A 15,484-nucleotide genomic window follows, 5' to 3' on the forward strand; every position below is an offset into this window, starting at 1 on the left:
GCATCGTCCGGCGCAGCGACTCCGCATTCTCCTCACCGGTCCTTCTCGTCAAGAAACCAGACGGCTCGTGGAGATTCTGCGTCGACTACCGCGCCCTCAACGCGATGACGGTCAAGGATGCATTTCCGATCCCCGTCGTCGACGAGCTCTTGGATGAGCTCCATGGCACCAAGTACTTCACCAAGCTCGACTTGCGCTCGGGATACCACCAAGTGCGCATGAGACCGGAGGATGTTCACAAGACGGCGTTCCGTACACACGACGGCCTCTACAAATTCCTGGTTATGCCGTTCGGACTTTGCAACGCCCCGGCCACATTTCAGGCGCTCATGAACGACGTCTTGCGCCCGTTTCTTCGCCGGTTTGTACTTGTTTTCTTTGACGACATCTTGATCTACAGCAAGTCATGGGCCGACCACCTGCGTCACCTCCGCGCCGTCCTCAGCGCGCTTCGTTGGCACACCCTCTTCGTCAAGCGCTCCAAGTGTGCGTTCAGGGTCGCCTCTGTCGCCTACCTCGGCCACACGATCTCGGAGGCGGGGGTGGCCATGGACTCCGCCAAGGTGCAGGCCATTCACGACTGGCCGGTACCTCGTTCGGCGCGGGCGGTGCGTGGCTTCCTTGGGCTCGCGGGATACTACCGCAAGTTCATCCACAACTATAGCTCCATCGCCGCGCCGCTCACCGCGCTACTCAAGAAGGAGGGCTTCGCATGGGGTCCTGAGGCTGCCTCGGCCTTCCTCACCCTCAAGGAGGCGGTCACCTCGGCACCGGTGCTCGCTATGCCGGACTTCGACAAGCCCTTTGTCGTCGAGTGCGACGCGTCGTCCCACGGGTTTGGTGCTGTCCTCATCCAGGAGGGGCATCCGATCGCCTTTTTCAGTCGACCGGTGGTGCCTCGACATCAAGCCCTAGCAGCCTACGAGCGTGAGCTCATTGGCTTGGTCCAGGCGGTGCGCCACTGGTGGCCATACCTCTGGGGGCGCCGTTTCACCATCAAGACGGATCACTACAGCTTGAAGTACCTGCTGGACCAGCGCTTGGCCACCATTCCGCAGCACCACTGGGTTGGCAAGCTGCTGGGCTTCGACTTCTCCGTCGAGTACAAGCCAGGCGCGACGAACGCCGTCGCCGACACGCTGTCCAGGCGCGACACCGTGGAGGGAGAGCTCCTTGCCCTCTCTGCTCCGTGCTTCGACTTCATCGCCAAGCTCCGGCAGGCCCAGCTAGACCACCCAGCCCTTGTTGCTCTCCATGGCGAGATCACAGCGGGCACCCGACCAACTCCCTGGGCGCGGGTGGATGGCATGGTGCAATTTTCCGGGCGGCTGTACATCCCGGCCGACTCCCCGCTGCTACAAGAAATTATGGGGGCCATCCATGAGGACGGACACGAAGGCGTACAGCGGACGCTCCACCGGCTGCGTCGTGACTTCCATTTTCCTAACATGAAGCAAGTTGTGCAGGAACGGGTGCGCACGTGTGAAGTCTACCAACGCTACAAGTCCGAGCACCAGCATCCTGCGGGTCTCCTTCTTCCACTGCCGGTTCCACAGGGCGTGTGGACTGATGTCGTGCTAGACTTTGTGGAGGCGCTGCCACGGGTCCACGGCAAGTCGGTGATCCTCACCGTGATGGATCGGTTCAGCAAGTACTGCCATTTCATCCCATTGGCACACCCGTACTCCGCTGAATCTGTCGCCCAGGCTTTCTTCAACGACATTGTCTGCCTCCACGGTGTTCCACAGTCCATGGTCTCCGACCGGGACACGGTGTTCACGTCGACGTTCTGGCAGGAGTTGATGCGGCTAATGGGGACCAAGCTGTAGATGACCACGGCGTTTCACCCCCAGTCCGACGGGCAGTCCGAGTCGGCCAACCGCGTCATCCTCATGTACCTGCGGTGCTTGGCAGGAGACAGGCCGCGCGAGTGGCTCCGGTGGCTTCCGTGGGCGGAGTTCCTTTTCAACACGGCCTACCAGACGTCCCTGCGGGACACCCCCTTCCGCGTGGTCTACGGGCGTGATCCTCCTTCCATCCGGTCCTATGAACCCGGGGAAACCAGGGTGCCGGCCGTCGCCAAGAGCATGGAGGAGCGCGCGGAGTTCCTGGAGGACATCCGCTACCGTCTGGAGCAGGCACAGGCGTACCAAAAGCGCCACTACGACCGTGCGCACCGCGACGTCACCTATCAGGTCGGTGATTGGGTGCTGCTTCGCCTACGTCAGCGCGCAGCGTCGTCTCTTCCTCAGGCTGTGGGCGGCAAACTGAAGCCGCGCTTCTTCGGGCCGTACCGCGTCGTCGAACTCATCAACGAGGTCATCGTCCGGCTGGAGCTTCCTTCCCGCGCCCGCATCCACAATGTGTTCCATGTGGGGCTGCTCAAGAAGTATCACGGGCCGCCGCCAACCGCGCCTCCACCATTGCCGCTCCTGCATCATGGCGCCATTAGCCCAGAACCCGAGCGCGCGGTGCAGTACCGCCTGGCTCGCGGCGTACATCAGGTGCTCATCCAATGGAAGGGCACGTCGGCAGCATCAGCAACCTGGGAAGACGTCGCGCCGTTCCGCACCAAGTTCCCCCAATTCCAGCTCGAGGACGAGCTGGCTCTCGACGGGGAGGGAGATGTCATGTTCAAACAAGTGTACACGAGGCGCCATAGGGCCCGTGACATGCGCCGAGCCCAGGAACGCGCTGCTGCACGCATGGCAAGCACGCAGGGCACGGCCTCCAGCAGTGGCTAGGAGGGAAAGTAGGAGATCTTTTAGCTATTTTTGGTTAGTCCTTAATTAGTGGAGTTTGTTACTCTTTTTGTTGAGCCGGAGGCTATAGATATGCTGTAATCAAACGCTTGGCAATTAAGAAAGATATTACCATCTAATCCCCTCTCTTCTTCTACCTAAGCCGGCGGCAGGGGGAATAACCCACCGACGAAGAACGGCGGCAAGGGGGTATAACCCGGCCGGCCATCACGGGCAGCGGCTACGATCTACGTAGCCGAGGTCCCCCTACCCTCGGGCTCACTGCCCTTGACAGGTGCCCGCACCCATTTGTGTTGGGCCAACAAATTTCTTCCACTACAACAACAGTACCCAAACAAAACCCCCAAAATCCATATCAGCGGACAATGACATGGGGGACCCACGCGTCATTGAGGCAGACCTTTCTTCCTCTCCACACAGGGCAGGAGGCCGAGCGGAGCAAGCAGGGTGGCGAGCGGGCCGGCGCTGCTCCCGCACGGCGGAGGGAGGTGGAGGGAGTAGCGAGCAGGTGCCGCTGCGTCCGTGAGCCATCGGGAAGGGAGCAGGCGCCGCCGTGTCCGCGAACCATCGGGATGGGAGCAGGTGTGGCCGCGTCCGCAAACAAGGATTTGCGCCGCTAGCCATCAGGTAGGAGCTGCCGCGCCCGCATGGGCCCTATGCCACCGGAGGGAGGGGTAGAGCAACGTGTGCACGATGGAGGAGCAGCGCGTGTGCATCGGATAGGGGCCGGCCCCCACCATAGGAATGGGGTCTGGAGTGTGGATCTGGGTTCCCACCCTAAATTGGGGGCTCTAATAAAGGTTCTGCTGGAGCTGTGTTTTTTTTTGTTAGGCATTCATATTTAGCTATAGGGATTCAAGTAGTGACCCTGCTGAAATTGCTCTAAGAAGTAAGAACAGTAGCACAGTACTATGTGAGCACAGAAGCAAAGCGTATCGTGTTTACCTTGTGACTGACGGTTAATTAACTGTGAGCTAGCTAGTAGTGTTTTACTGTTGGCAGGGCAGGGGTAGTGGGCGGTAAAACTGTCTCCAACAAGAACATTTATATGGGCATCAAATCTAAAATGGGTAACAAGATCTAAAATTAATTTCCAACAGACTGTCTATACATAGACCCATTTTGAATTACCTGATACACATAACCCAAATATAAACATCCTCTTTTCTGCAAATCCATTTGTAGAAAAGATCATTTTTAGGTCCTATGGTTGAATAAGATGTCGAATAAGTTTTGAACCTTTTGACTGTAACATTACTCATGCATTAAATAGATCTTGTATTTTGGGTGTCCCGTAAGGGCAGGCGTGCAGCTGGGTCTGGGCCTCGGAGCCTGGGAGCGTGGGCTGGCCCCGCGCGTGCCTGCCATTGCTCGAGTGCTGCTACGCCCCACCTGAGGTGACACGCAGGACCAGCAGTACGTACGAGCAAATCTAGCAACCAAAAAGAAGGGATTCATCCTCACCCTCTGTTCTTCCTCATCTCTCACCTGCAGTCACAGAACAAAAGTCAAAAGGGTAGGGCAGTGCAAAAGGAAAGGGAAGAAAAGAAAGAAAGATGATGGACAGTCAGGCAATCAGGCGAGACGACGAGGAGGAAGAAAACAAGCAAGATCATCGTCGCCTCACCTGTGTTTTTTATTTTTACTGCGTGCGTACTTTGACATGCACAAGAGTTTCAGAGTGCCCAACGTCCTAGCATGCACGAGCCATTTCCTTTCAGCTTTTGGATTATTACTGGTACTCCCTCTGTGTTAAAAAAAAATCTATACTTAAAAGTCAAACTTTTTCGGTTTAACTAAGTCTACAGAAAATAATATAATATTTATGTCTCTAATAAATAACTTTACTATGAAAATATGTTCCATAACTAATTGAGTGATATTAATTTTGTATCATTAGTTTTAGTAGTTTTCACATAAATTTGGTTAAACTTTTGACTTCTCGAAAAGTACTTCCTCCATCACTCAAAGAATGCAATTGTGGAACAGTGTCACGTGTTAGTATATCAATCAACTTTGACCAATTATAAATAAAAAAGGATAAATATTTATAATATCAAATAAATATTATTAGATTAATTACGAAATGTATTTTTATAATAAATTAATCTGGAGTCATAAATGTGAATACTATTTACTAGAAACTTGGTCAAACTTAAACCACTATACGTACGTAACCCATAGTTGCACTCTTTTTGGGACGGAGTTAGTAAGAAGGGAATTGCTAAAGCACATGCGTCTGTTTTTAAGTTTTTTTTTCAAGTGACGTATCAGGGACCGTTAGATTTAGATCGGAGGGTTGTTGTTCATCTTCAACCTTGAGTAATTGCACCATTTCTATTTCACGTGCTCACGTTCTGAAACCAGGCATCTGAGAGAGAGCCGTATAGGATGTGTAGTAGATTTTTTTTTTTACGGTGGGAGTACATTATCAACCAAAAAAAAATGAAGGAGACGAGAGAGACCAAAAGCTGAGTCCATCGTCCGATCAGTCTGCACAAAGCTGTGGCTGCCCCCCGGGCGTTCCTTTTTTTTTTTTTTTTTACTTCCCCCGGGCGTTCTGTGGTGGCGACCTGGCATGTGGCATGGGACAGACAGCGAGGCGCTGTGCCTGGCCGCCTGGCCCTGCGAACGTGAGGATGCTCATGCTCCTGCTCCTGCTCCCCCACCGCGTACAGTACGTACCTTACCTGACATAGACATCCGTGTCTGTCGTCTCATCCCGTCGCGGGTCCCATGTCAAACCTCCCTGCCGTGTCTCCGGTAGGTAAGTAGTCGTTGCATTGCATTGCACCCACGCGGATACACCGCCGCAGGTCATCGCGGTCCAGTATACATAGACGCCGGCAGCGGCGGCGAAGATTCCACAGACGCCTGGTAGAGGTTCTGCCGAGGTGTGTGTTCATTCGGTCGAGCTAGGCTCGGGTGGAAGCAGAGCCAGGTGTGCTCGCTGCCGGCGTGAGTTCGATTCCCTGAATCCACTCATGTTTCTCACCGGAATTTATTCGCTACGTCCGTCGTCTATAGAGACATGGATGATCCCGATGATCTCAAAAAGGACACGGTCTTCTAATCTACGTGTTATGGAGCCATGGATGATCTCAATGATCTCAAAAAAGACACGATCTTCTAACCTACGTGTAGAGACATGGATGATCCCGATGATCTCAAAAAGGACACGGTCTTCTAATCTACGTGTTATGGAGCCATGGATGATCTCAATGATCTCAAAAAAGACACGATCTTCTAACCTACGTGTAGTTGTAGATCTAGTTGTATACGTGTGAGGGTGTGCGTGAGTGGTGTGGACCCGTGTGTTCGTGCATGAAGTGTTCGTGTACTATAGCTGTACCCTTCGTGCACTATAGCTGTACCCAGACGAGAGTCTTTAAAGACGTCCCTGACCGGTGGCCGGTGGGCACACGATCCAGATGGATACACGCCAGGCTCTGCTCACTACTCCTACATGTTTATGTACCACCACTGGTCCAGTGCCAAAAGCTGAGCCAATGCAACCCCCGTCCCCGTGCAGGTGCAGGACGCGGCTGGGACTACTATGGACCCGCTCCACCGTGCTGCTGCTACCAGGGTCAAGGTGAGACAGAGACACTCGCTATGACGCTGACAGGGCTGACAGCTGCACGCTGTACCGTGCCACTCTCTACAGCTCCAAGCTATGCAGCCAGAGTCCTGAGTCCTGACAGAACGTCAAGCTTAGGCCAATGATCGAATGAACCAGATGCAGCACTTCAGATTCAAGTTTTTTTTTTCCTTTTCCAAAATATAAATGGCAGGAGCACTAACACCAGGTCCAGGTGGAATTCGGATTCAGGTTCTAGGCGACCGGTGCATGCAAGCATGGTTGCACTTGCGGTTGGTAACAGAGGAGGGCCAGACCTAAAACAGGGCAAGATTAAGAGCAGGTTACCAGAGACCCACAAACTGCTTCTACAATTCTGCAACTGGGAGGATGCAAACTGTATCAACCAACTGGCATCAACTTTGTCCTTTCTCACCACCTCATGTCGTACAGTACAGGTCTGCACCATAAGATGTACTCCTACAAACTACACAACCTATGGCAGCAGCCAGCAGAAACACCACATGATCAGGTCTCAAAACTACTACAAACAACACTGCACATAGACAAAGCCAGGAACATGGAAGATGGAACCAGCCACCACAGAGGGATCGGAAAAACACAACAGCATGCGCCACAAGAACAAGAAAACATAGTAACATGTAAGCAACCAAAAGGTATGTAGAGCATATAACGGTAAGCGTTCATAGTCTCCAATACCCAAGTTTTTTGTTTTTTTTTTTCAGTAGCAACCAGGACACAGCAAACAACTGAACACAGGGTAAAAGTCCAGGAGTTTCGCCTTTGTTGCATCAAGGACAAGAGCATCAGGCAGACCGACCCCTGCTTCCTTCTAGTAAGATAAGAAGCTCTCCTCTATGTGCAAGGTAAAAAAAAGGACCCAGCCTCGACCCGGGATTTCCCCATCTCTCTGGCTCCGGGCATAGGCACTTTACTCACGGTGGAACGGTGAAGCAAGAAAAAAAAAAAGGCCGAGCCCATAACTTAAAAACAAAAGACACATGTCGCGACTTCTTTCCTCCCCTTTTCATATATGTCTATCTCTATTATATATAAGCAGTGCCATCAGCACCTCCTGTACCTACGATATCTAGTGCATCAGCTGGCGAGGCGAGCGGGGACGCACGGGAGTCTTCGACGGGCTCACCCTGAAAATAAAATACCACAGTAGACAAGCTCTGTTATCCACTCCCAGCTCCTCTATATCACTGCAAAGCGTCAAAAGATTAGAGTTTTACCTTATTGGCAAGGATCCCAGTATCACACCACTGCAGTTGAGCGCAGCAGTAGCGCTTTCAGCCTGGAAATTATAAAACAAATGGATCTTATTGAGATGGGGGTTTATTTCTTGAAAAAAGAGGAGAAACAACAATTACTCCTATGTTACAACAAAAGCACCATCTAAAGGACCCAGCTTTTACAAATATATTGAATTAAGCATTGCCTTCAACAAATAATCAGCACGAGAAGGCTCGAGAAAGTAAGGCAGTGCAAAGGAACAGATCAGTTATATACTAGCACAGAGTAGTGATGATATCTCAAAATAATAATAAGAAAAAAAAACAGGTCACGAGCGCTGAACAAAACATGATGACAAGGCGCAGGTATTAACAGTTCTACTAGAGTTAGGACCCACTTATAGTACTCAAAGTCTCAGTCTTAAACAGTCAGCGTAGATTAGCACGCAAAATTACACATTTGAACAGCAGACCTTAACTCGGAGGCACTGACCAATCAAATCACTCAAACCAGCAACAAGTAAAGCTTTGTTTGAGAAAACAAAGATCCAACGCTTGGCTGATAAGCCATGGTTGAAAGTGTTGTTGGCTGATTTGTTGTGAGAGAAAAATATTGTTCGTTGGCTGAAAAGTACGGCTTATAAGCCAAGCGAACAGAGCACAAATTCATTGTTCTAATGTTCTCCAGTTTTGGCTCAAAAATGATAGGTTGTGAAACTGTTCTCTACCTAATTAATTTGGGTGATGAGAGCTAAGCTCAGTACATAGGACAAATCCACTTGCACATCCATTTCCACCTCAATTAATTTGGGTTTCTAAAGCTGAAACACTACCTGTCTAGAAACTAAAATCAGTGATGCAAATTTCTTCTTTGTGAACAGCACAGGAATATTCTACTGCAATGAAACTTACTTGCATGCTTCTCAAGCATATTCTTAGCATTTTAGTATTTGGAGACGATATAATGTGTCCTCACCCATCAAACAATGCTAAAAACATATTTAAAATGCACACTGCAGGCAATTTTTGCGCAAAATATTTCCCTAAAAAATTGCACAAATATGAAGAAGGTATGTTAGCTAACCATCACAAATTCCACAAAAGCGATGCGAGTAGAATGATGGTAGTCACCAAGCAACCTCAGTCGAAAGACCTGTAGCAGTCATTGCAATGAGTCAATGATACTGTGCTGGTTGAATTGTCATTTCTGCAAACATTTAGCAACACAAACTGTACAGAAGGGAAATTATGTTTGAAGTAAAGAATGACCAACCTCTCCACATATAGACTCAAAGAATAATTTCAGATCTGCCTGAGTGACCTGCAGTAAGTGCATATATTAAAATAGAACAATGACAGAATGAATACCTAGTGGTAGCATGAGTGTAGGTAGCAACCTTCTTGTCAATGTTTGTGCAGTAAATAGTCCTTGCACACATTTCACGTTCATCATCAGACTGCGGATAACAGAAAAATGGCAAACTTTTTAGAGACCATACCAGATACAAGCATGAACCTTGAGCCATGAACTTAAGACAAGCATGTTAATTCCTGAAGGTTGCATACCCTGGGTAGGAATGTTGGGTTGACTGGTGCAATGGCAGTTTTAGATGGCAGAACCCTGACAGGATAATATCCAAGTACAGTTCCTGACAGATTCAGAGCAGCCCTTGCACCCTCTGGAACACGGATGTTGATCACCCAATGAACAGTAGATTCATTACACAAAGCAAACTGAAATATGGTTGGATATGGATATATTACCCTCATCAGTGAACTCTATGAAAGCAAACCGAAGGACTGAATTTGGGTCCCCACATATGCGACAGTCCACAACCTTCAGAGAGCATATCCAAGATTATGCACAATTGCATCAAAATAAAATGGGGAACTAAATATATGTAAGGGGGTTTACAACTGTAACATAAATTTGTACCTGTCCGCAATTTATAAATAGTGCTGCCAGGTTTTCTTCAGTAACCTGAACAACAAAAGAGAAATTAGCACCAGAACTACATATAATTGCTAGCAACTCAAACATTATGTATCACACTACAACCATCAATATAGTGTACTACAGAAGCTAACATATAGAATACAACAGTTAGATAAAGATTGCCCTGATACATCACCCAACTTTTTGAACTTCGACTGGCAAAAAAGTAACACTATCAGGTACTGAAAAGAAAGAAAAGGGCACAGCCATACAAAGCTATGGCAACAACTACATGTATTAAGAAACGTTAACTATTCACAATTACTTTCTATTTTACATGAATCAGCAGTATAATTAACTACATCAGCAAACAATATCTTAGTAGCCATAGCAGTGGGCCACACTTAAATATGTGCATTGCAATTTTGCAAAAGGTTTCTGTGTTTTGCATCTACAACAACGTCAAAAGCCTTTTGTCCCAAACTCCCAATCCAAGGTAGGGTAGGCCTCTTCCTTTTCCATATTAAGAAAGAACAGGGCATATGCTTGTTAACGCTTTACACCAGGAGCAATACCGTGGGTTGAAAACTAAAGACAAGACATGGTCTTGATCATTTAAGTGGCCCCTTGGACCCAAGGGAAACAAGAAATCAATATACTATTAGGCCTTAACAATGACTTCAAAACAGCATTAGAGAACCAGAATTTGCATCAGGTACAAACTAAAGCTCAAGCAAAGCTACGAACAGGTTGTAGAAAACAAGACAGTACTGTTTCCATACATCGTGAAGCAACAGGGGATGGTGAACACAGGGCATGCCATGCTAGTACCAAACAACTTTTGTCCAACATAATCACAACCAAATACAGCCTAGTCATGACAATGAAGAAGACAATCACTTATACCAACTTGCATTGTATACATTTTTCTCAACAGAATTAATTTAAGACTGAAATGGTCACCATGCTTCAGCAAAGTTGCTGCATGTGTACAATGGAGTATGTAACAACTGACAGCTATTCTGATAATGCAAATCCATTGTACACATGCAATACTGCATTGTACACAGCTATTCTGATAATACAAAATTACTTCGCGCGGTGTTGCACTTGCTGTACTGTAATGCCAAAGAGAAAGTAAGTTTATTTGGTCTATAGAAACTACCACGCATATGCCAGATTGCATTCTGCAATATAGAAGTGCTGCTGTTCTAGAACATACATGCACCAAAGACCATGACACTGCATCTATACCTTGCAACAGCAATACTCATGCACAACTAAGCATATAGACATTCCTTCCCAACACGCAAATACTAAATGTTCACTCAAAGCTTATGACTGTAAGCACTGATGCCAACTACAAATAGTCAAACAGATATAAAGTGTACAACGACAAGCAGGAGTGTCAACATGACTGGCATACTTGTAAAGTCAAGACCACCCCCCCCCCCCCCCCCCCCCCCCAATAGCATACATGAAAGGAATGGAGACAAATGTGCGTGGAGTTTGACAGGAATCAACCAAACATGGTCCCCTAGGTATTTCACAAAATAGAACTTGTTCTTTGCAATCAAGGATGTATGGAATTCTGAGATAAATTAAGGAATTCAGAAAGCAGAGGCACAGGCACCTAGTATTTCTAGCAGTCTCTACAGCAGAGCATGGGACAGCTACTGATTGTCCTTTCCTGGTGGCACTCCACAAAAGGAACATCAAAACAGAGCTCTTCAAGGTCACACTTCCTAGTAAAGAACCCTTGCTACATAGGTGATCAGACAGTACATAAACATCTTAAGACAAAACCAGCAACATGATATTATAGATCCTAATCTAACAAGAGATGTCATGACACAAACCACATGAACAAAAGCAGATATGCCACACTGCCGCAGACAGAAGCACATGGCAAGTGAAATGCAACAAAGAAAGATGAACCACATCATCAGAGAAGAACAATACTAAAGGCTCGCTGCAGCACACACAGGGCAGCCAAGCACATAAAAGGCAAAACAGAACAGAGCATACAGCTTTCTAGATTCCGCACGGAACAAATAGCCAAGCAGCAGCGAGAGATAAACTAGCAGAAAGTGGCATCCAAATCTACCAAAGCAGCAGCACAAAAAGGATGGTTCATACTCGGGGGCAGCAACGCCTACGCCTCTACTGCGTAGTGGCGTATCCTACATCCCAACCTGTGCTCCCCGAGTGATCCCGCTCATGAGTCGTAACAAAACATCATCCGATCTCGTGATATCACCATTTTGCCCAGGAGCACGCACGGACAGAACCCAAAATCTAACCGAGTAATCATCACAGATAGTGCGACGAACAAGAAAATAACAAATTGGCATCGGAAGTCGATCGATCGAGAGATATCGGTAGGTAGGCCGCTAGTGGAAGAGGAAAAATTCCCAATTGGCGCGACTAGACGCCGAAATGGGAGGAAGGAATGGATCGGACCTGATGATCGATGTCGGAGACGTATACGGTGCGGCGGATGACCTCGTCGCGCTGCGCCATGCTGGTGCGGCTGTTGGTCCGCCGCCTGCCGGGGTGGCCGTGGCCGCCGAACCCTCCACCGGCTCCTCCCTTCTTCTGCACAGCAGCGAGAAGACCGGATCACGACGATCATCATCAGCGGGAGACATCGGAAATGGAATCGATGCAAGCAGGGGGGGCAGAGGAGAGGCCAATTAAGGACGATCCTTACCCTGCCGCGTCCGGCGTGAGTGGCGTCGGCGACGGCCGGGAAGCCGACGACGCCGCGGTGGCCCGCCGGCGAGGCAACCGCGAAGCCGGCGTTGGCCGGGTAGAAGCCGTAGGCGGCGGGTGAGAGCGGCGCGGGCGTGAGGGGCCCCGGCCCGGGCCCGGCGCCGGCGGGGATGGCGACGGGGGAGGCGAGGGAGGGCGGGACGAACTCCTCGGCCATGGGGTTGAGCTTGGAGAGGAGGTCCTCCAGATCCCGCATCTCGCGCTCCCCGGCGGCGGCGCCGGCGCCCGGCGCCTCCTCCTCCTCCTGGCGCGGCGGCGCCGCGTGGTCCACGGCGGCGGCCTCGACGACTGCCATCGGAGTCGTCGGTCGGGGAGGGGAGCGGAGGAGGAGAGTGGAGGTGAGGAGGAGGGTTCTGGAAGGTTCTGTGGCGGGGTCGGAGAAGACGAGGCGGGGGCTGGCGGGCGTATATATAGAGGCAGGCGTCCCAGCGGAGGTGGATCGGGGGCAGGGGTGGTGCGCAGCAGAAGAACCGGGAGGGAGAGGGGATGCAGGGATGCAGCAGCGGGTGGGTGGTGGGTCGTCGCGGGGATGATGCCTAGGCGCGCATCGGCGGGTTGTTGGTGGCGCGCCTCCGACAGCAGCAGCAGCGGCAGAGCGGAGCAGAGCCGACCGGCGCAGAGCAGCAGCAGGGGGGACGGCCGGGCGGCAAGGGGAGGGGGAGATGCGCGCCTGCGCCTCTCTCTCCTCTCTCCTCTTCCTCTTCCTCGGTCTCTCTCTCTACGGAGACGGACAGGCAGGCTCCCCTTTGCCTTTTTTGGGCGCTGCCCCCCCTTCCGGTACGGTGGTGGTGCACTGTGCTGCCTTTCTTCTCTCTCCCGTGCGTGCACCTGTTCCCTTCCGCCCGCCGGGCTGCCTCTTTCGCCAAAAGCCCCTCGTCAGTCGTCACACCTCCATTTCTGATTTCTCACAACGCCTACCAACGGCCACGGCTTCCTTGCGAGCGATTAATGCCCGCTAATCCAGTCCAGCCAGTAGTAGCGTCACGTCGGTGTCTCGTGGATAATCTTAACGTGTGTGCTTAACTTTGTTTTTTCGGTGTGATTTGCCAATCTTTATCGGATAATAATAAGGTCATAAAGGAAAGGAAAACCATTTTCTCGGATATGGATCATATCTCCTGCTAGCTAGCTAGGAAACGGCTGTTGCGACGGTGATGATAGAATTATTATAAAAAGAAATGGATCACGGTTTATTTGGACATGTATCTCCTGCGAGGAAAGCACGTTTGTGTAAGCCATTTTTTTGGTGTTATTAATTAGTGAACCTTATTGGTGGCGGTGACGATAAAGTTTTATAGAAAGAAATTAAGATTTATCTGAAAACGGACTGTATCTCGTGCGAGGGAGGCAAGCGTTAATGTTTTCCTCCTGGTGAGTCGTTGCGGAGTTTGTCGATGTTGCAAAACAATTCCCCCCGTCTTAATGAAATACGGGTACATGTACCTGTTCGTGAAAAAAAAATTGTGAGTCACGACGACATGCGGCCTTTAGTGCATACCAAACTTATATATATATATATATATATATTAAGAAGTTACTATAATCTCGTAAATTAATATAGTAATTATCGTAACTCAAAGTGGCTATAAAATATAAAATATGTTATTTTATAGCCAGCTACACGATAGTAGTTATATAGGGAGAGGCTATTCAGTAGCCGGCTACAAAATAAGTTATTCTGTAGCCACCTCCATTTACCATAATTTTATATACTAATGTACCATAATGTCAATACATATTTACGATAGTTGGGTTACTATAACATATGGGGATATTTACCATAACGTTATAGTAAACTACTTTGTAAGGAGTTACTATAATCTCGTAAATTAACATAGTAATTATTGTAACTCAAAGTGGCTACAGAATAAGTTATTTTGTAGCCAGCTATAGGATAGTAGTTCTATATATATATATATATATATATATATATATATATATATATATATAATGGAGGCCTATCTTGTCCGTTGTAAGAAACTATAAATGTCTTGTACATTGCCTTATCCTGACCTATTATGTCTACGTGTAACGCTTTGTTCGCTTTAACTTATCAGCCCGACTTATCGGTCATGGTACAGTGTTTTTCTCTAACAACAAAACAACATCAACCGACTTATCAGCTGTAAAAATCTTCAGCCGAACAGCTATATATGATATATCCCACATCACCGAAAAGGATAATATAAGAATATTGCATTTAATTCGTATTATCTATAGTAAAGGACTAAAGGTGTCACGAGATTAGTGGGCATTTAACTTCTTGCCAATGTGAGGGATCACGCTTAATTAGCCCCTCTTGTATTCACCCATGTTACAAAAGTGGCAAATCATTTGCCACTCGTCCTTTCATAAATGGCAATAAGTTAACTATTATGTTTTAGTCTAACGTCACATTGTCTCTTTGTTGTAGTGATGAATCTAGCCCTCGGTAAGCACTTTAAGTGCAGCATGTGGTTAGACTCTCGGAATGCATAATATAACGTGCGGGCTATTATTCCAAGTGTGACTTTGTAGTTTTACTCTTATTGTCAACACAGGCGATGCATGGTAAACTCAAAACGTGAAGACGCCCTACCTTTTGACGATAAGAAACCATTAATGCTCACCCTATGATTGCCTCGATACAAATGTGAGTTTAGAATGTATGCCATATTGCCATACATGGGGCATAAATGTTTCTTATTGTAAGTTTCCTTGTGACGACATTTGTTGCATCAACGACTAAATTGATCGGACATGTCTTCTATATCTATATCTAATAATAAAGAGGCAAAATTTCTTCTATAATTTTTCTCGTCCAACTCCGATCTCTACTCGAATTCTGATTTCTTGTCCGATAATCCTCTTTTCAAAGTGTCATTCAGTTTGGATCTAATCTTTAATAATTTTTCTATCCATAATTTTTCTTTCCTTGATTTGTGTCCCCACCTCCAACGTGATGGACTCCCTATTTGAATCCAATAGGAGAAATCGAGTACAGTACAATGACTCAATAAATATATATATATATATATATATATATATATATATATATATATATATATATATATATATATACACGGATGCAATAGGAGAAATCGAATACAATTAAACAACTCAATAAATAAACTTAATACAAATGGGGTTAAATTGAACACCAATTAAACCAAATATGCGAGGCACCGTATCA

The 15,484-nt window shown here is 48.0% G+C and overlaps 1 protein-coding gene across 2 annotated transcripts; it reads right to left on the minus strand.

Annotated features, from left to right (window-relative positions):
- Positions 1–6,981: 6,981 nt before the first annotated feature.
- On the minus strand, positions 6,982–13,210 carry LOC136499195 (polyadenylate-binding protein-interacting protein 11-like). 2 transcript variants are annotated; one of them, XM_066494893.1, is made up of 10 exons: positions 12,251–13,203; positions 12,001–12,135; positions 9,538–9,582; positions 9,366–9,438; positions 9,168–9,280; positions 8,999–9,058; positions 8,875–8,922; positions 8,686–8,754; positions 7,602–7,663; positions 6,982–7,511 (listed from the first exon to the last, which is right to left on the minus strand). In XM_066494893.1, exons 1-10 carry the CDS (start codon positions 12,605–12,607, stop codon positions 7,454–7,456), a joined length of 1,020 nt encoding a protein of 339 aa, XP_066350990.1. In that variant the 5' UTR covers positions 12,608–13,203; the 3' UTR covers positions 6,982–7,453. The 2 variants fall into 2 exon arrangements, with proteins under 2 accessions (XP_066350990.1, XP_066350991.1); XM_066494894.1 differs by lacking the exons at positions 6,982–7,511; positions 7,602–7,663; positions 8,875–8,922 and having other exon boundaries at positions 8,749–8,785; positions 8,970–9,058; positions 12,251–13,210.
- Positions 13,211–15,484: the final 2,274 nt, after the last annotated feature.

Source organism: Miscanthus floridulus, chromosome 13 (genome assembly GCF_019320115.1).
Source record: "Miscanthus floridulus cultivar M001 chromosome 13, ASM1932011v1, whole genome shotgun sequence".
Classification (NCBI taxonomy): Eukaryota; Viridiplantae; Streptophyta; class Magnoliopsida; order Poales; family Poaceae; genus Miscanthus; species Miscanthus floridulus.